The 21,832-nt window shown below is 43.2% G+C and overlaps 1 protein-coding gene across 1 annotated transcript in view; it reads right to left on the bottom strand.

Annotated features, from left to right (window-relative positions):
- The window catches only part of LOC108792716 (progesterone receptor-like), a 59,393-nt gene that overhangs the window by 31,588 nt on the left and 5,973 nt on the right, over positions 1-21,832 (bottom strand). Inside the window, exons 2-3 of the mRNA XM_018563550.1 lie at positions 17,185-17,333; positions 1,272-1,388 (exon numbers count right to left, since the gene is read on the bottom strand). Coding sequence (XP_018419052.1) covers positions 1,272-1,388; positions 17,185-17,333 — 266 coding nt within the window. The remainder of the gene's footprint in view (positions 1-1,271; positions 1,389-17,184; positions 17,334-21,832) is intronic.

The raw sequence follows: 21,832 nt of genomic DNA, 5'->3' as shown, positions 1-21,832 counted from the left end.
CCTTCAATATTTATAAACTAAAAAAGGCATAAAAAAAAGAAACTCAACAATTCAGATTTCTCCTATATATTGGAATGTTAAATATTACTCTGAGCATCACTTATCCATCGGTAATGATTAGGACCCATCCCTACAGTTGATTTAGAGATGATCTTAGTCACATGATCACAAATTCACCCCCAAACGAAAGCAGATATCCGTGGCCTAGGATTCCAAGCTGCTTTTATCCATTTGCTGTGAGTGCCCTACGATTAGCTGCAATTGATCAAGCCTTCTTGCAGCATTGTGCAACTGTGAGTGATCAATCACTGAACACAATCACAAGAGAACTGGCAGCAGGTTGGAGATAATGTTCACAGGGATCTGTGATCAATGGTTGTTGCGGGTAACAGGTACCAGACAGAGTTGTCTGCAAACAGGTCTTATATGTGCTTTTTTTCATGACCCTAATTGGCAAAAAGTTAAAGTTTGCCTTGCCAATGGTCTCCATGCAGGTGATATTTCCCCCATTACTGACTTACCATACCTTGTTCTGCACTTCGAGGTGGCCATCTTGGTAGAGGCAGTGCTCTGCCTCCTCATGTCAGAGCTGCCCCCTGATGATAGGGGATCTGATTACTGGTGGTGGAACATTCAGGAAGCCACAGATCCACAGATTGAAAGAAGCAGGGAGATGCATGCAATGCAGATTCCCCTCCAGCAAGCAGCACAATAGTGACATCACCAATTCTCACTCCAAATGTACTGAGACTAGCAGTCAGAGACTAGTAGTGTCTTAGATCTCACAATGCAGATATACTGTACAACTACGAGGCTGTAGGTACCCTCAGATACATTTTCAGAGTACTACTTAGGCACAATAACATTTCTAGATGTTTCCTATACCATAGCAAAACTTAACTTTTTGAGTTCTGGTCCACCTTAAAGAAAATCACTATTGAGATGAATCCAAATTCTGCTAATCATCTTCTGAAAAAAAAGCCCAAAGACTTGCAGAGCAGACACTAACTGGCTATAAAAAACACTGAAGAGCAGACTTTTTTTTTACTATCCTCATGGGGTATGCCGAGGCCTTGGGCAGTTACACGTTCTGCCCTTATTATAATCCACCACTGCTCAGAAATACCAGCACTTATGACATGCCATAAACACCAAACCGAGAGTGCTTTATCAAAATGATTCTGCCTTACCAGGTAGCCAAGAACATGACACTACATGGGGGGGAACACGGCTTAAAATGTTCTAAATTAAACAAAGCCAACATTCCTTACCTCCCAGGACCATACCAGCTTGGCAGCACTTCCTGAGCCGACACGAAGGGCAATTCTTTCTTCTGATTTTATCAACAATGCAGTCGTTCCTTCCAGCACACAGGTAATTGTGCTGTCCTGGATTGGCAGAATAAACACACAGTATTAGCTCTTTTGCAGAAGTTTAGGGAAACACAAACACTTTGAGAAATTTAACAAAAGTGTACAGATACAAAATGTCAGTCTTACACTAGCTAGGTGCAAAAATGTTGCAAATTTTGTTTTTGCATGGAAAAGTCCAAGTCCATCTTTCTCACCTGTTTGGGTGGCCGGAGTGCGCACACTGACATGTGGGAGCTGGAGTCCCAAGTGAGAAGACTGGCAGCGGCAAGTCATGGTAAGAACCGCTGACTCAGTCTCCCCGTTCTTTCCCTGCTCTCTCCCTGCCCTTTTCCCTCTCTCTCCCTGCTTTGTCTCACTGTGTCACTTGTAACTACAATGCTAGCAGCCGCTGACATCATAGCAACTACTACTCAGGTGCTTGTCAGCTTGTTTCTCTTTGGAAACAACCCGGCAGACATCCCCAGTGACATAATTCACCATATATGGTCTTGCCCATATATGGTCTTGCATAGAGGACAGGGACGTGGAGGCAGGGAGAGAGCTGTGGAGACAGAGCTGCTGCGCATGCCCATATATCTGTGGATGCGCAGTAGCTCACAAGAAGCGCCATCAATTTTGAGATAGCAGCTCCTGGACACCCGGGAGAGAAACATTTTCTCCTGGAAAGGTTTACTCTGCTTTATCTAGTAGAGTAAACCTATCTGTTTTTTTTTTGTTTTGTTTTTTTACATTGGGCCGGCGGCTGCTGTCAGTCAGAGAAAACAAAAAAACTCCTGGAAAGGTTTACTCTGCTTTATCTAGTAGAGTAAACCTATCTGTTTTTTTGGTTTTTTTTTACATTGGGCCGGCGGCTGCTGTCAGTCAGAGAAAACAAAAAAACCCAGCATAGGAATGAATAGCTAGGTTTTTATATGCTAATTCAATTTGCAATAGCCAATAGCAGACAAGCTATTGCACCTGCCCACTGCTGCTGTCAATCAGCAGAGGTGGACCTGAAGTTCTCCATCAGCTCCTCCTCTGCTAATTGACAGCAGCAGAGGGTGGGTGCACTCGCCAGCTTGGCATTGGCTATTGCAAACTGAAATAGCCAATAGCAAGCTAGCTATTCATTCCTATGTTTTTTTGTTGTTTTTTTATTCTGATGGCAGCAGCTGCCAGAATACTAAAAAAAAAGCCAGCAGATAGCATTAGCTTCTTTGCTATCTGCCATCATTTTAGCGGGTTGCACCCCCCACAGAAATAACTTTTTCATGTTTGGGATTCCTGTCAAAGTGACGAGAGATCAGTGGGTAGGATCTCAACAGAATTGTTGTGATCTCTCCTCATTGTGGCGCTTAGCCCCGTCCATCATCTTAAAGAAGCAATTACAGGCAGGCTTAGGGAGCATTTTAGATTAAAGGAGTAAATTACAATATTTACTCCTTTAGCCTAAGGAATCCAAAAATGAAGATAAACTTGGACCCCATAGTTCTCCTTTAACAAATAGCCGCAATGATGGAAACATGTATTCTACAAGGTGCTCTTTAGTCTACAGTACTACTAGAGGCAATTGCAATACAAGGTCATCTATCCTGGTGTAATGCCTACCTCATATGAATTGTGATCTCCCATCAAGTATTGCTGCCCTAACCTCCCTTTGTCTACAAGGTGGCTTAAGCACAGAGTGGAAGAAATCTTGGCGTGCACTTCTTTTTGCTGGATAAAAGAAAGCCAACAGTGGTGGGTCAAAATCCTACCAATGTGCCATCATAACATTCCTGAATGAAAAACAGAGCAGGACTTGGGCAGGGATGCATTACATCAGAGGAGTGTGGCTTAAAGGGAAAACATTTTGTACACAAATATACAACTTTGATCAAAGCCAAATAACATTATATGTTTCTTGAAAGTATCAACAAGAGGGACCTGGAATACCAGCCAGCATCAATTATTCCAATTCATGAGAGCCCATGCTGTCACTGACCCGACCCCTGGAGGTGCATCATCACCTCAACCTGGGCTCACAATACTGTTGCACTGAATGTCACCTACTGTGTCATTACTTGTGGAGAAGATTACCCAAGGACACGAATGTAATATACTTATATATATATATATATATTACACCATTTGGGTATTCAAGCACATGTGCTCTGACTACTGCTTGAATACAACAATAGCCAGCAGATGGAGATTCATCCCAAATGTGTATGGCCAGCTTTACTATAGGTTTTCTCAACAATCTACCGCATCACATCCTTATTTAAAAAAAAGAACTTTATATATACCCCCAAGCAGTCCTTAAAATTTCCACTCGCCCCCTCCAATTGGCGAGTGAAAATTGCGGGGGGGCGAGTGGAATGTCAGCAATGTTGCCTCACCGGCGGGACTAGGGATGGGACACTACCGTTACTCTGCGTCACACCGCTGACCTGGCGGAGTTAAGTCCGGGGCAGGGTAGGGGTTAGGTGGGGCAACTGGTGGGGAGTAACTTTTCAGGCCTGGCTAGTAGCTTAGGACTTAAAATGTTGAGCCCTGCCCCCAAGGGTATCCAGAAACAAAACTGAAATATATTGTAGCTTACCAGTGCTGAGATAGCTACATTAGTTTTCTTCTTTCAGGTAAGAACATTTTCAGCATGTAGAGAAAATATCTGTTCCCTCCAGGTAATGGAGATGAACAAAGGCAGACATGTCTAAAGTTCAGCCTGTGTGACAAGTGATTTCTTTTTTAAATAAAGATGTGATGTGATGGAAGGGAGAGAAAACCTACAATAAAGTTGGTCATACACGTATAGGTTTTTCTTGTTCAGCCTGTGGACTGAATGAAACAAAAATTCTTAATTTCCCCACCCACACTCAATAGTGTGGATGGGGGAATCTCCCTCTGCTGACTATTGTTGAATTTAAGCTGCCGTGGGAGCTCGGCTGTTCGAATACCCAAGTAGCAACTACAGCTTTGGATGCTTGAATACCATAGTGACTTCTGTCACAGCTTGGCCACCAATTTGCCACCCAGCTCCTTCAATTTTTCAGTCCAAGCTTGATGAGCCAAGAGGGGCCAGCAGGGCCAACCACTGCTCCAATTGTGGCTGAAATTTGAGCTGTATATGGCCAGCTTTAGGCACCGTTCACATTAATGCATTGCGGGAACATGTGCAATCCCATGCCTTACCACAGCAATGGTGCAATGCAGTGCCATTTATTATGAATAGCACCCCAATGCACCTTGCTGACATGCACTGCAGTGTGCTACCAAAATAGTGCAGGTCAAACTGCTAGGCGGTTGATTTTGAATGGGCTCTCTAAAGAAGCAAACATTGATGCATGTGCGATAACGCAACGTACCTCAATGGTTAGGGGTGAAGCTAGCCTTAGCCTATAAGTGCAAGAATACCTTAGTGAGAGCACCAAACATACATTGTAGGTCCAGTCAGAAGAGATATGCCAATAATTCAGAAAGCAGCACGTTAAGTCAACTCAAAGGCAGAAAGAAAAGTTAGGGCCAGTTTGACTGCTTGGAGTTGGTGCCATCTGCGATCATTCCATTAAAAACAATAAGGTTTAAAATATAATGATGTCATTATTCTATGCCTTCAATTTGCACCAAAATAACTTTCAATCCTGAAATTATCTTTGGTGAATTATAAATCACCATCTGAATCTAGATGTAGATATGTAATCTTCATAGTTCTCTCCTCATTTACTCATCAATGTAGACCATAGATAGGGGCCAGCGGCTGTTAAAAGGGTATTCGAATCCACAACGCTGTTAGATGGAAATCTTTGTAGCTTAAATGGTCTCATATTACAAGTTTTCTCATATTCTGAGAAGCAGAAAAGAATAATGCTGCACCCTTCATAATGTGTCTTCAATAGATGGAGTCTTTGTTCAGTGTTCTGCTCCTGATAAATGTGTAATAACGTGAAATGAATACATTTCACTATATGAATGCGGCTTTGAACTCAAGCCTTTTAGGTTTAAAGCTAAGGCAAAACTCCAGCAAAACAGTTACATACCCTTTACAGCCTTTCATCACAACGTGGTACCGCTGTGTATGCGTTAAAGCACAGCTTGTTTTGGATAGAATGAGCAGGGTTAGAAACTCAAGCAAGTTATTATTGTTGTCTCTTTTGCCACCACCTTCTGTTTGATTCTGGGGACTGAACCCAGTCCAAACCTGAGCTCCTCCAAACAAGAAAGTGCCATGGGCACTTCCATCTAATCCGCTATGAGATGGGCATTGCCAGCCCCACAGCTACATGTACATGAAGAAGCGGGATGCTTGTGCTGATGTAGTTTATCTTATATAGCCACATAACCATATTAGGTAAATGCCATTTACTAGGGATGCATCAGTGCCGATACCGAGTATTTGGGCGAGTACTCGTACTCGCCCAAATGCTCTGATACCTTCCCCGATACCAGAACTTCCGGTCAGAGGAAGGGGAAAATGGAGCCGGCTTCCAGTGCGATCAGGAAGCTGGGCAGATGCTCAATGTTGATTGGCTGGGAAGATGGCTTTCCAGCCAATCAGCATCAAGCCGGCTTCTACTCGTACTCGCCCAAATGCTCTGATACCTTCCCCGATACCAGAACTTCCGGTCAGAGGAAGGGGAAAACAGCCAGCTCAATGTTGATTGGCTGGGAAGATGGCTTTCCAGCCAATCAGCATCAAGCCGGCTTCTACTCGTACTCGCCCAAATGCTCTGATACCTTCCCCGATACCAGAACTTCCGGTCAGAGGAAGGGGAAAATGGAGCCGGCTTCCAGTGCGATCAGGAAGCTGGGCAGCGAGTAATGACCCGCCTTCCCGAACAGCCAGCCCAATGTTGATTGGCTGGGAAGATGGCTTTCCAGCCAATCAGCATCAAGCCGGCTTCTCGGCCAATCAGGAAGCTGGGAGGCGGGTCATTACTGGAAGCCGGCTCGATGTTGATTGGCTTGGAAGCCGGTTTCCTGGCCAAGCACAATCAAGCTGGCCAGACAACATGGGGGCGGCTTGTCTGGCAATCAGATTGCCCGGGAAGCCTGCTCCATGTCAATGGAAGCACCGGTATCGGTACTCGGTATCGACGGAAAACCGATATCGGTGCATCCCCACCATTTACCAAATATAGGCATGTAGCCATATAAGGTCAACGACATCACTGCATCCCGCCCCTTTGCTTACATCAAGTATTGGAAAAAAAACTGCCCTTGCAGTGTGGCTACCCTAGAGCTTCAAGGGTTAACTACTCGTTAAAGTCCAGGGGTACCTGTGCAAAATACTTTTACTTCCCGGCTCCCCCAGCAGTCAGCACTCACCTCCTCTCACCGGGCAGGTGGACTGTTTTTCTGCATCCTCATGTATAAAGCAGGACTATGCATTGTACTTGATGGGGTAAATGGGCCGCTGACCACAGGAGCGCAGGGGAGAAGAGGCTGCAGGCACCGTTCTTGGAGCCTGGAGGATGTGGGGATCAAGTAAGAAAAAGTCCTATACACAGGTTCCCTAGACATTAATGAGCAGTTAAAGTGGACTTTTACCATATCTTTAAAATGACAACAAACTCACCTTCAGAAATGTTTAGTAATGACAATCTACAAACACATACTTCTAGATAACTGCAGACTTTGTATTCTTTGCATTCCCGATTTCTCTTATCTTCCCCGTCTTCTGACAGTGGCCACGTTTACTAAGGGCAGATTACTCGCTCTCCTTTTACTTCCTGGATTTCTGGCACATGTGACTAGGACAAGTGATCATGCACAACATGTCAGGGGAGGAAAATGCCTTTCCCCGAGATCTCATTAGATTACAGATTATATTTCCCAGCAATGCTCTGCTGATGACAAGGCAATCCGAGCGTGCATTACTTTGCCAAACTGAAGTCATTGTACCCTTTCAAAGCAGAAAGTGAATGATCTGCCAGTGTAAGTATTTCAAAATCATTTGTGAAATCATTCAGATGTCAAATCACTTGATTTGACACCTGAAATGTCTGTTATTATTAATAATCATACATAGAAGGATGCATTGGTAGAATTAGTTTTCTGAGTGCAAAGGTCCGCTTTAACCCTTGCAGTGTAGGGGCAGACCCTCTGCAATGGTATTTTGTTTCCTGGAGTTCAGCTTCAATGAAGAAGTCCAGGAATATTAAAAAAAAACCTCTTCTCGCAGTGGGGCTACACCTCCAGTGCAAGGGTTAACTGCTCATTTTGTCTAGGGGGTCTAATAAAGCAGACATACTCACCTGATCCCTCTGGGTTGCTAGACCAGTCCCCGCAGCCTCTTCTTACCTGGGCTCCAGGAGTCTAAGGACCACTGACATGCATTAGACGTAAGGATGCCGAGAAACATTCCACAACTGGAGTGGAGGGAGAGAGAGGTGAGTGCCGACCATAGCGGGAGTGAGGATCAGGTATTATTATTATTATACAGGATTTATACAGCGCTAATAGTTTGCACAGCACTTTACAATATAAGGAAGACATTACAGTCACAATACAATTTAAGACAAGATGGTAAGGAGGGCCCTGCCCCTGAGGGCTTACAATCTAAAAGGTAAGTATATATCTTCTTTATTTGACCCCCTGGACAAAATGAGCACTTAACTCCAGTGCAGGGGTAGTCCCACCGCAAGGGTATGTTTTTGAAATGCCTGGAGTTCCCCTTAAAGTACAGGGCCTCTTTATTTCACCTTTATTACAGAACAGACACAGATCTGTCGTCTGAGATGTCGTCCTTGGCTAAAAAAAATGGCCTAAGTGATCATTCAAATCCTAGTATTACTGACCACTTTCAGTGCAATGTACTATGTTACTATTGCCCTTTATGAGAACATAAGAGGTTTATGTTATAATAATGTGACTATACAGAGCAGACCATAAAATCCATCAGCAGACATGGCTAAAGCCTGTCCTCAGCAGGAATAATGACATGTTCTGTCCGTTGCATTAATACCCATTTATCACTCCATAGGAGGTCGGCTGCATCTCTGAATGCTCAAGGGTTCATGTTGGGTAAACAATACAGAATATTGGATTAACCTGCTCTGAAAGGATAGTTACCTTTCTCTGTTTTGTTGTCTTATTTTACTTAAATATGGACAAAACCCTCAGAAGATGATATTCAGTTCGCTAAAGAACTGTGTATCTTAGACAATGGCCATGCTTTTTTTTTTACTCCTAAAATAATGTTAGGGTTTAGTTCTAATATAAGTAAAATAGGATGGGATGGGACAGTCAAGACTTGTAAGTGTTGCCGAACTGTAGAAGGAAACATTCAGGTCTCCTCCCCTGAAAGACATGGCTGTGCTGTGTGTCAGAGCTGTTTGCATCTTAGAACTGGATGGACAGGAATACAACTAATTTGGCAAGTAAAATAATTCTGTGTATTTAGCTGTTTGCCTGGAGTTCAGCTTTAAATAGAGGAATGCGAGAATCAAAGATCATTCCGACAGTGCTGGAGAAGGGCACACTTAAGGTTAGTGCTGTGCATACTTGCATATTAGGTCAAATACCAGAAAAAAAGTCAAAGCAGTTTACTTCCGCATCAATAGATGTCTTCCCTTGTGAAATTCCGAAGGGAAAAACTCAAAACTCAGTTCTGCCATGCTAGCCACTTATCCATGGTGATTTGTTAGGGGGAACAGTGCTGCTATTCTCAGTAAGAAGTCTACCATTATCAAGAGTACAAACTGCGAGGTATGAGGCTGCATCCAAGCCTTACATCACCAAGTGCAATGCAAAGCGTCGGATGCAGTGGTGTAAAGCACGCCGCCACTGAACTGTAGAGAAGTGGAGACGTGTTCTCTGGAGTGACGAATCACGCTTCTCTGTCTGGCAATCCAATGGACGCATCTGGGTTAAGCAAAGTCCATAAAGACATGGATGGGGGAGTTTGGGGTGCAGGAACTTGACTGGCCTGCACAGAGTCCTGACCTCAACCCGATAGAACACCTTTGGGATAAATTAGAGGGTAGACTGTGAACCTGGCCTTCTCGTCCAACATCAGTACCTGACCTCACAAATGCACTTCTGGAAGAAAGGTCAAACATTCCCATAGACACACCCCTAAACCTTGTGGACGCCTTCCCAGAAGAGTTGAAGCTGTTATAGCTGCAAGGGGTGGGCCAACTGAATATTGAACCCTACGGACTAAGACTGGGATGCCATTAAAGTTCATGTGTGTGTAAAGGCAGGCATCCCAATACTTTTGGCAATATAGTGTATGTATGCATGTGAGAAAAGTACCATATATTGAAAGGTCCTTGAGGGCAGGACAGATGTGAATGTGCAACTATGTAAAGCTCTGTGAAAATGATATAAATACCTGTAATAAATATTTAATAAATACATTTCTAATCCTGACCTCCTCAATAGGATACCTGCCATCTCTGCCTCACCCTATGCTATCAGTGCTCATTGCAAACTCCTTCTACCATTCAATTGTTACCAGAACCAGAGAAAATGATCCGGAATATGACTGGCGTCTATGAGCAACACAGACACTTTTTTCTAACATTCACAAGAGTCCTTGTAATTTAAAGAAGAACTCCAGGAAATCTAAAAATGAACCCATGCAGTGGAGCTACCCACACACTGCAAGGGTTAACTGCTCGTTTTGATCTAGTATAATGTACTATTGCTACATTCCTCTATAGCTGCTGGTATTCTGCACTGCGCCGCTGTATAATGTACTATATTGCACACCACACTTTTTTTTTACTTCCACCGCGCCAAGCTTGCTCCCGTGATGGACTACAATCTTAACAAAAACTAGTCGTCAATCACTGGAGCCTTTTTTTTTTTAAATCCGATTAACCGATTAATCGAACTTAATAATCGACCAACTAATCGATTATGAAAATAATCGTTAGCTGCAGCCCTACTAGGGGCTAAAATAAAGAAGATATGCCCATCTTATTCTTGGAGCGCTCACCTCTCCCTCCTCCGCTCTGGCAAAGGTGATGATGTCACGAGTCCCTAGATCACCAGAGTCCAGGGGAGAAGAGGCTGCGGCAACAGCTCTAGCAGCCAGGTGGGACCGAGGATCAGGTGAGGATGTCTTCTTCATTTTAGTCCCTAGACCAAAATGGCGACTTAATCTTTGCTGGGCAGGGGCAGCCCCACTGTAAGAATTAAGTTTTAGATTTCCTTTAATAAGCAAAGAGGTCCGCCTAGGAAACGTCAAATTCTCTGCAGCCATCCTCTACGTTCTTATCGCTGAATCCTGAGTGAGCAGATTCTGCCTCCAAAGGAATGTGCTTTCCCTTGTGTTTATCCTTGGAAATATCTTGTAGTTCCATTTCTGAAGAACTCAAAGTGCAGATTCTAATTAATGTACATTTAACTATTACTTTCTAGTCACAGAAATGTGAAAATGAAGCAAGAGAAAAAACAGACAAGGACATTTTTTGGCTTTGCACCTTTAACGAGGACCTGGTGGTATCTGCACGAAAAATATCTGTAAATAAATATCCCATGATATCTGAAAACTGAACTCCAGCCCCACTTTTATAGTATGTTCTCTCCTGTGTTGAAGCTTATCACTCTCAATTCCGGAAAAATTGCCTCTCCACAATACACCCCTTTGAAGCTGCAGCAGCTACTGTATCTTGAGCTCACCTTCATTTCCTGCCCTCCATCATTTATCAATCACTTCTTCCCCTGATCTGTACTGTCCTTGGCTCCCTCTCACTGCTGTTAGCTTTCTCTACCATAAACCATTTTGTTCCTGCGAATTAAACAGAAAAAAACACATCCTCGGCATTCCTTTTGATGTGTCTGCAACCAATCAGCAGACTTCAGAACTAAAGTCTGCAGCACCCATTGGCCAGCAGGGAGAAGCAAGCACCTCTAAAGGGATCCCAGAGATGTATCCTTTCATATAATTCTTTTGAAAAAGGTCCGAGGCAGAAAAGCTGTGACTTACAGGAGCCCCTGCTGGCCCCTCCCACCAAATTCAGAGCAAACAGCAGCAGACGGGTAATTCTCAGAACAGGTATTTCATCATAACAAAATGATTGAATTGAGAAATGTTGACTGTGTAGATCGGGGAGAAGGGGGAACAATATGATATGCACACACTACACTTCAGTCTTTAAAATATGTAGATGTCAGCAATGCTAGCGCCACCAATATTACATAACATCTTGTATTTCCTGTGTAATCATACTCTGGAGATGCCATAACCCAATATCCAGGGATGTCGTAGAAGCTTGCCTTCTGGGTTTGCTTCACGTTGCTACTCACTGCTATGCTTGCTTTAAATAATTAAAATGCCAACTCCAGATAATAATTCTCAGTATCTGTCCTCATTCTGTATGTAAGGACTCTGCACAGTATCACTTCTCTTGATCTTTTATCAAAAGAATTATATGAAAGCATGCATCCCTGGGATCCCGTTAGATGTGTCTGCATCTCCCTGCTGACCAATGAGTGCTACAGACTTTAGCTGTGCAGTCTGCTGATTGGATGCAGGCACGTCAAAAGGAATGCCAGGGATGTGTTCTTTCAAATAATGCTCGGGAACAAAATGATTGATGGCAGAGAAAGCTAACAGCAGTGAGAGGAAGTAAACAACAGTACAGATCAGGGGGAGATGCTGGGTGCAATTCTGTATGCTTGGCGCAATTCTCAGTATCTGTTTTTATTCTGTATGTATGAACTCTGCACAGTATCACTTCTCTTTTTCTGTACTCTGGGTGTAATTCTCAGTAGCTCTCCTTATTCTCTATGTATGGACTCTACATAGTATCACTTCTCTTGTCCTGTATGCCGGGTGTAAGTCTCAGTATCTGTCCTTATTTTCTATGTATGGACTCTGCACAGTATCACTTCTCTTGTCCTGTATGTTATGTGTAATTCTCAGTATATGTTCTTATTCTCTATGTATGGACTATGTTCTTATTCTCTATGTATGGACTCTGCACAGTATTACTTCTCTTGTCCTGTATGTTATGTGTAATTCTCAGTATATGTTCTTATTCTCTATGTATGGACTATGTTCTTATTCTCTATGTATGGACTCTGCACAGTATTACTTCTCTTGTCCTGTATGTTATGTGTAATTCTCAGTATATGTTCTTATTCTCTATGTATGGACTATGTTCTTATTCTCTATGTATGGACTATGTTCTTATTCTCTATGTATGGACTCTGCACAGTATTACTTCTCTTGTCCTGTATGTTATGTGTAATTCTCAGTATATGTTCTTATTCTCTATGTATGGACTCTGCACAGTATTACTTCTCTTGTCCTGTATGTTATGTGTAATTCTCAGTATATGTTCTTATTCTCTATGTATGGACTCTGCACAGTATCAATTCTCTTGTCCTGTACACCGGGTGTAATTCTCAGTATATGTTCTTATTCTCCATGTATGGACTCTGCACAATATCACTTCTCTTGTCCTGTATGTTATGTGTCATTCTCAGTATCTGTCCTTATTCTATATGTATGGACTCTGCACAGTATTACTTCTCTTGTCCTGCATGTTATGTGTCATTCTCAGTATCTGCCCTTATTCTCTATGTATGGACTCTACACAGTATCACTTCTCTTGTCCTGTACACCGGGTGTAATTCTCAGTATATGTTCTTATTCTCCATGTATGGACTCTGCACAATATCACTTCTCTTGTCCTGTATGTTATGTGTAATTCTCAGTATCTGTTCTTATTCTCTATGTACAAACTCTGCACAGTATCACTTCTCTTGTCCTGATCTCTGGGTGTAATTCTCATTATCTGTCCTTATTCTCTTTATTCTCCATGTACGGACTCTGCACAGTATCACTTCTCTTGTCCTGTAATCTGGGTGTACTTCTCAGTATCTGTTCTTATTCTCTACGTATGGACTCTGCACAGTATCACTTCTCTTGTCCTGTACGTTGGGTGTAATTCTCAGTATGTGTTATTGTGTCTGCATGGCACCACTTCTGTTCCATCCTGGAAGTTATTTTTGGCATCTGTACTTATTTGTGAAGTGCTCTGCACAGCTTCCTATGTCTGCTCAACATCTATTTTACTGAGTGCATTCCTAGAGACTAAAACTAATCAGAGCCGTAGCTAGCTCCTTTTGCGCCCGAGGCAAGAACAGAAAATTGTGCACCCCCAACCAACAGGAGTGTGATGTCCCCCGACACCGCACATGCGTGGTGTCATGTGATATCATGTGCCACACCTCCATTTTTATTTTTTACTTTGGAGGGGGGTGGGGATTTGGCCTCAGGGAAATATCAGGGATCTAAACAGACCTCTGATATTTCCCTTTTGGAATAGAAAAACAAATTAAGGACACAGAGTCCTTAATCTCTTTTTCTGCAGCGTCTGTTCTAAATGACTGGAAAACACTTGGTACAGAGGCTTCTCATTCATTCATAAAATATTTACTATCATTCAGTTTCTGAATGGGGAGAAGCCTCTGTACTGAGTGCTACTACCTATTCAAGAAACTCATGAATGAACAGGAAGTGCTTTTCATCACTTCCTGTTCATTCATGAGTTTTCAGATGTGTAGTAGCCCTCTTCACAGCACTATGTGTCCCCAGTTGTTTACAAACACTGGAGTGATCAGCTGATCACTCCAGTGTTTGCTCTGCACACAGAGGATCGGTAAATATCACTGATATTTACCGATCTTCCGCTCCCCATCCTGAGCCCATCGGCCACGCTCAGAGGGGTGGCACAGCCTGCTGCTTCTCTTTGGATCCCCGCTGCTCTCCCCTGCCTGTATGGGCAGAGGCAGTGGGGATCCGAGGAGAAATGCGCTGAAGCCAGCGGGAGGGGTTGAGGAGGGAGCCGCTGTCACTGCAGGATGGCCAAGCGGTGAGGAGAGAGACGCGGGCTGTCAGATCCTGGCCGAGCAGGTCTCTCTCTCCTCACCGCTCGGCCATCCTGGATGACAGCTTTCTCTTCCGCCCCCTCCTCCCGGCTTCAGCGCTCCATTTTTACTCAGATACCAGCTGCCTATACAGGTCAGGGAGAGCAACAGGGATCTGAGGAGAATCTGCAGGCTGTGCCACTCCTCTACTCCCTGCCACCCTGTGTTGACTGCCAGGTGCCTCTTTTGCCATGGCGCCCTGTGCTCGCCATGGCAACAGGGAGAAGGGGACGCAGCCAGGCCGGCTCTGGCTGCGCCCCCTCACAGCTATGCCTTAGGCAAGTGCCTCATTCGCCTCACCCTTCCTATGGCCCAGATACTAATACCCAAACTAAAGCTAGCCCTCCAAGGAAGAACTTACTAAAGCTGGCCATATATTGGGGAGAGACGTGAGACGAATGTTATTTGAAATTCCGTTCAATTTTAATATTCAGTTTTGGAATGAATGGAGTTCATCGTTAGAATTTTGTTCCTTCGATAAATATTTTTCATCGTGCTCCTTCGATTTTTGCATCACTACTTTAGGAATTGATCGTCAATTTGAACCGGCTATTAGAGAGATGGACTCAACATTTTTCTAATGAAATTCTACTGGTATATGCCCAGATTTACTCACCTCTCCTGCTGTCAGAGCTGCTCATATCCGCAGTGAAGAAAAATCACCTCTACATCACTATAGGACCCAGTAGTGATATAGGGGCCAGTGGTTTGGTCCGGGTGGAGGGGTTTTGGGACCAGAAGACCAACATCCTCAGAAGTGTTGGTTTCGGAAAGATTCTTCAGCAGGTAATTTCTCTTCATTACTGCAAAGATTGGCAGAGCCGGCAGTAAGAAATATGAGTATCTAAGTTCTGCTTTGCAAGGAAACTTTAAATAACAGTTTTAACAACAAATTAGATTTAAAGCCCATGTTTAAAGCCTCTTAATGTAGCCAGCCTGAGTTTTTAGAGCAACACTTCTCACTTCATTTACCCTGCAAGCTGTTCTCCCAGGTTGACATCATTAAAGTGACACTAAACTCAAGCATTAAACCTTAAAAATGCATTCAGGTACCTTAATTATTAACAATAATATATCTTATTTGAGTATCACTCGGCTGCAGATCCTCAAATCATCTCTGAATTGGTGCCGACACTGGCCTTCCTTCTGGAGGGTGGCTACTTTTGTTCCCCATGGTCCCGGTGTGTGTTGCAAAGTAGTCACCGCTCCAAGCCCTGTCCTGTAGTCCTGCTGTGATGGACTACAATCTCATGTTTAGTTTCCTAATTTATATTCAGATTGTTGTCCATCACAGGAGTGACCTTGGAGCGGTGACTACTTTGCAACAAACACCGGGACCATGGGGAACAAAATAGCCCCCCTCCAGAAGGAAGGACACTGTCAGCATCAATTCTGAGATGATTTGAGGATCTACAGCCGAGTGATACACAAATGAGAAACATTTTTGTTAATAGTTAAGGTACTAGAATGTATTTTTAAGATGTAATTCCTATGTTTAGTGTCACTTTAAATCTTATCAGTATGACCACAGCCAGAATTTTGACACCACAGAATAACAAAGCTAATGCTTATACGTGATTCACTTATTTTACAAACCTGAGTGGGCAAAATTGGTTGTTCTGTTAGAATATAATTTTATAATAAGTCCACATTATCAGACAGGTCTAAAAATCTGTTTACAAAAAAGTGGCAATCAGATCTTATGACTGGATCATATGGCTAGAGATGGGCTCGATGTTCGGCAAACACACGAACTGTCAGGGCGTTCGGCAGGCTGTTCGCCCACCGAGCTCACCGCAAGGCACTATGCCTTGTGGGCCCTGATTGGTCAGGTGCAAGACTTTGCCCAATCAGGGCACAGTACTATGTAAGAGCCATAATTGGGCTCTTACAGAGTACAGCTCCTACTGTCTCTTGGGACAACAGCCATTTTTGCTCAGCTGAAGGCTGAAAAAGAGTGCCTATGCACAGGTTCTAATTTTTGTTATTGCTACATATATGCCCAGGGCCGGCGCTACCATACAGGCAGCACAAGCGGCCGCTTGAGGGCGCTGGTGGAGGAGGGTGGAAAAACACCTCTTCACCCATCTCCCTCTGCTGTCGGCTCTATCCAGAGCCGCGATATTTACATATGAATGGATCGCGACGTATTGATATGCAAATTACCACGGCCCATTCATATGCTAATATCTCGGCAGGGGCAGTGCAGAGTTCTTCCTGCACTGTCCCTGCCGATATATTAGCATATGAATCGGCAGCTGTAATTTGCATATTAATAAGTGACTCACTACCCATTCATATGTAAATATTGCGGCTCATTCATATGCAAATCGCCTCCCGCACTGCTAAGGAAGAAGAAACTACCTGAAGACTGCAAGAACAAGGTCAATTTTAGGTGTATACCTTTTTTACATTGGCGGTCATTGTAAATACTTTTGTTACATTGGCGGTCATTGTGCAAACTTTCGTTACATTGGCAGTCATTGTGCAAACTTTCGTTACATTGGTGGTCATTGTAAATACTTTAGTTACATTGGTGGTCATTGTAAATACTTTAGTTACATTGGCGGTCATTGTGAACACTTTCGTTACATTGGCGGTCATTGTGAATACTTTTGTTACATTGGCGGTGTTTGTATTTGGGGAGGGGGGGGGGCGGTAAAATGCACCTTCGCATGTGTAGGCAAAAAACCTTGCACCGGCCCTGCATATGCCGGCAATAGAGTCCCCAAAAACAATAACAGGAGACTCTGGATTGCAAGCAGGGGGACTGAAATATGTCCTTAGCGGTGGTACTTTGGCCAACGGGTCTGTGGTGTTGTATAGCCCACATTCAGATTGTCTGTGGGACAAGGAGTTTTCATGCTCTGATCTCTGTTGGGGTCAAAAATGGGGACCACCACTCTAAAATTACGGTGGTGCTATGCTTGTGAATACAATAGAGACACTTAAAAATTCTTACCCTCTATGGCTCTTTTAAAGAAGACTTTGCAGCTCCCACAGGTGAGGACTCCATAATGGCAACCCGAGGCTTCATCACTACAGATTAAGCAGATCTTCTGGGGCAAAGCATCAAAATCATACTGAGAACTTTGGTCTGGGTCATCGGGCCTTCAAACAAAAATAAAGAAATATAAAAAATTTGAAAAAGTACAACAAAAGCCACAGATATTATACAACCATCTTATAAAGAAAAACTCTGTTGGGCAATACATGCCTCCAAACTAAATACAACAACAACCCTGCCAATGGACGTCAATGTCAGGGTGCTACTTGATCACTGTGATCTAGTGACCGCCTGCGGTGGGCAACCATGCATATGGCTAATGAGTCATTCAGGTAAAGCTGTTAGTTCGGCTTCTGTAGGTTGGGAGTTGGATTCAAGCATTCTATCCAGCACGCTACTTTACCAACCAAAACCAATAAGAAGGATTAAATAAAGAAGACCTGAGTGTAGCAACTCCTCCACAGCATATATGTTTGTATATAAGGTGTTCCCAAAGTCTACCAGTGACTGCAGAGAGTCTTGTCACTCTCATAAACAGCCCATTCTTCTATTTACATTGCAGCTGTGCTGCCAACCCATCCATATGCATGGACCAGCAAAGCACCACAAAATCCAAAAAAAAGCCATGCACCATTTTTGGCAACACAGTGCACCTCCACCGACTGTATGAATGACACCGCAACCACAGTGCATGTAACATACTAGCTAACAAGCTAAAAAAATTAAACTTCCATCCTTAATTTAAAACAAAATACACAAATACAGTGTTACAACCATAAAGTTTACTTCAGAATAAAAATACAAGCACATTTTTTTGCAATCGCACTGCACTGGAATGCCCAGCATTGTGGTGCTGTGTGCTTACAACCATAAAGTTTACTTCAGAATAAAAATACAAGCACATTTTTTTGCAATCGCACTGCACTGGAATGCCCAGCATTGTGGTACTGTGTGCTCCAGTGCGGGCGATCACACTGTGGGTTGGAGGCGTGTTTGGGGTGCCATTGAAATGAATGAACCTCCCGTAGCATAATTTGTCAGGCCGACTTTGTCAAATTACTTTTTTCCCACCTTCCATGATTTTTTTTTTTTATAATTCTATTGTAAGCACATGGCGCTTGAATAGCTTCAGCCCGGGAATGACAGCTGCCAGTGGCAGGATTCCACAGACGGCAGCTGAATGTAAATACAGCAGGTAGTGGGCTGGTGCAATAGCCAGTCTGCTATTGGCCATTTCAAATTGCAACAGCCAGCTCGCGGTATACTGCGGTGTCTCAGTATACTGAGCCTAGGGTGACGGGAGGACGCTAGTTTGTGTCCTCCCGTTACCCTAAGGAGAACTATGGGGAAAAGCCTTAACCCCATAGTTCTCCTTTAAAAGGGTTACTACTGTATGTAAATCTGAGCAGTTCTGAGCACTGCTATCACGGGTCCTTGTGTTCTGCACAGTGATCATTATCTCAGCCTAGTAACTCAGAACAATACTTGGAATTACATTGTATCAAGTGACAGAATGACCTGGCTCTTTATCGATGCATAAAGACTTAACCCGCCAAAGCCACAGCTTCAGTTCCATTGTACATTATATATTGTATATTTCACTAAATATAAATCATTTATTATTTAATTTTTTTACCTAACATGCAGCCTAGACGCTGACACACTGATATGTCTGTGAAGGTTCTCATTCATCCAGGCCATGGTATATCTGTAAAAAATAAGTCAAGGCAACTGGGATAAGGGTCTGGCATGGATTTTAGAGGGACACTATGCCGGCCGCTGTGAGGAGGGAGCCAGGGAACAAGAACTGAAGACGGCACTGAAAGCCAATCATGGGGCAGCCATGGGGCCTTGGACGGATGTGAGGACCCAGCAAACAGAGTCCCCCGCCAGGAAATAGCTGAAGTTAGAAGACCAGCCAGAAGAGGTAAGGGTAAATAATTCATTAAAATAATTATTATTTGTAGCCTAATGTTGTATAAAGTAGCACTTTATACAACATTAGGCTACAAATAATAATTATGAAAAGTACTGCTGGTATTTGTAGTGCTCTACAGCAGGTGCCATTCTGCAATGCAGCAATGCAGAATGACACCCTCTATAGAGGAATACAAATCTCAGCAGTACTTTATACAGAAATGCTATTGTTATATAAAGTATTGCTGGGATGTGTAGTCCTCTATAGCGTGTATGTGCCATTCTGCATTGCTGTAAATATTAAAGTGACATTAACGTAAAAACATCCCCCCCCCAATGTTAATGTAAGCACTTACCTTAAATTATGTCTCTTAATCCGATCTTCCTCTTCTTTCCTGTCCTTTTCAGCCTTTCCTCCAGCGATGCGGCGGGGGTCCGATCCAGCGCTGACTCCTCTGGACTTGCTGGCACTTCCTGTCCCACGGTGTCTGCATGCGGGTGCACGCGTCCATAGACGTACCTTGCGTCTCTCCTCTTCTCCCGGCCGAAAATCCAAACTGCGCATGCGCCCGCCCCATGATGCTTTGCAACCGCCCAAGCATTTCGGATTTTCGGACGGGAGCACGCGGTGAAGACACAGGTAAGTTTAAAAAACGGAGGGTTAAGTAACCCTTTAACTTTATTTTTTTGTGGTTGCTTCGGCGGTTGAGCTCGTCACTTGAAAAGTAGATCTCCAGACGAAAAATTGTGGGCGCCCCGGAACTAGACAGTGCACAATGTGGTCTGAGGAAGCAGACTTCATCTGTGAAATGCGTCACTACTGCTTTGCGACAAGTATCTCCTCATTTATCTAAGATACTCTCTGTAATCCTGTATATATGTAAACATGGTCTGATGACATTATATCTTGGCGGCTTCAAAGAAAAACCCTGGGCAAAACGTTTATTAACCCTTGCAGTGTAGCTATCTGTGCACTGCAAGGGTTAAGTCCTCATTTTGGTCTAGAGAGGACAATAACAAAGTTATACTCACCTGATCCTTGGAGCCGAATGGCTGTCACAACGCTTCCACCAGCCTGTCTTCTCCTACACTGCAGTGATAGTATGTCCATTGGAGTCCTCATGCCTATCTACAGTGTACTGGACGTGATGACTCGAGGCTCCTTAGACCGCTGCAGTGAAGTGTTAGTTAGATGGATGGACTGTTGTAAGAGCAAGCCGGCGAGTATAACTTTTTTAACACACAAGACAAAAACGAGCAGTTAACCCCTGCAGTGAGGGGGAAGCCCACTGCAAGGGTTAATAAATGTTTTGCTTGAAGTTCTTCTTTAAGTGTACCACTACTTGACAAACAGGGAGTAGGGGCTAGGTTATTGTGCAACCAATATCGATATTAGAACTGCAATGGTCATCACATTGGAGTAATGTATTATTTTATATGTTGATTTTGAATGATGAGTGTAATACACTTTTAACTATATCAACTAAGAGGCTTTTTTTTATACATGATTGGATTAATTCTTTCTCTCAATTGATTTTACTGTATTATCAAACACCTGAAAAATCCTATGAATTGGACTCTTTTTCAACTGTTAATAAAAGATCTAACCAGAACTCCTCAGATTCTCATCGCTTTCTGTCCCAGAGACAATGATCACCAGGACCAAAATTGAGGGTAGTGTAAACTGTCCTTCCTTCTGGAGGGGGGCTACTTTTGTTCCCCATAGTCCCTGTGTGTGTTGTAAAGTAGTCCCCTCTCCAAGCTAGCTCCCATTATGGACTACAATCTCACGTTTAGTTTACTAATTTGTATTGTGATTGTAGTCCATCATGGGAGTGAGCTTTGTGCCGTCACTACTTTACAACGGGACCATGGGGAACAAAAGTAGCCACCCCCCAGAAGGAAGGTCAGTGTCAGCACCAATTCAGAGATGATTTGAGGATCTACAGCCGAGTGATACACACATAAGATAGATTTCTGTTAATAGTTAGGATACTTGAATGCATTTTTAAGATTTCACTCCTGAGTTTAGTATCACTTTAGAATACAGGTCTTCTAGTAGTAGATGTATGCCTGTGCAGCAAATAGATCTACCTGGTGTACTTGCTGTGACTACGTTGTAACTAACAATCAAAGTCACAGAGAATGTTCTGAGAACATAAAGCATTCACTCGTATTTGGTGATCTCCAGTGATTACCTATTTTGGGGTTTGTTTGTTTTTTTTAATTGTTCTTCTTCTACCCCTTACTGACACTCTCTAACATCCCAGCAAAAAAAAAAAAAAATTAGAAAAAGACTTCTAACTGGACTCATGCCAGTCTCAAAGACACAAAATGCACGCCATAAAGAAATACGTTTATTTCTGCACAGACGGGGTTATTTTTGCAAACACAGCAGTAAGTGCTTTTCGTTCCTCTTTTACATAATGCACATTATTTATATTTGGTATAGTGGTCCTAGTCTTTTGGCTTACTAAATTAGGCATTGGGGGAATCAATGACAATGTGTAAAATGTGGTAACCCACAGAGACCAATCACAGTCTACCTTTTATCAGTTTTTAGAACAATTAAATGCATTTGGTTGCTCTACTAAGTATGGCCACAGACAGGCAAGATGTTCCACTGATAACACCACCAAACCTGCAGGTTCTAAAGCTGGCCATACATTTTTGATGGAACGCTCAT

This window comes from Nanorana parkeri, unplaced genomic scaffold (genome assembly GCF_000935625.1).
Source record: "Nanorana parkeri isolate BGI_ZX_2015 unplaced genomic scaffold, ASM93562v1 scaffold673, whole genome shotgun sequence".
Classification (NCBI taxonomy): Eukaryota; Metazoa; Chordata; class Amphibia; order Anura; family Dicroglossidae; genus Nanorana; species Nanorana parkeri.
The sequence above is the reverse complement of the archived record's forward strand: the minus strand, read 5'-3'. Positions and strand labels throughout refer to the sequence as shown.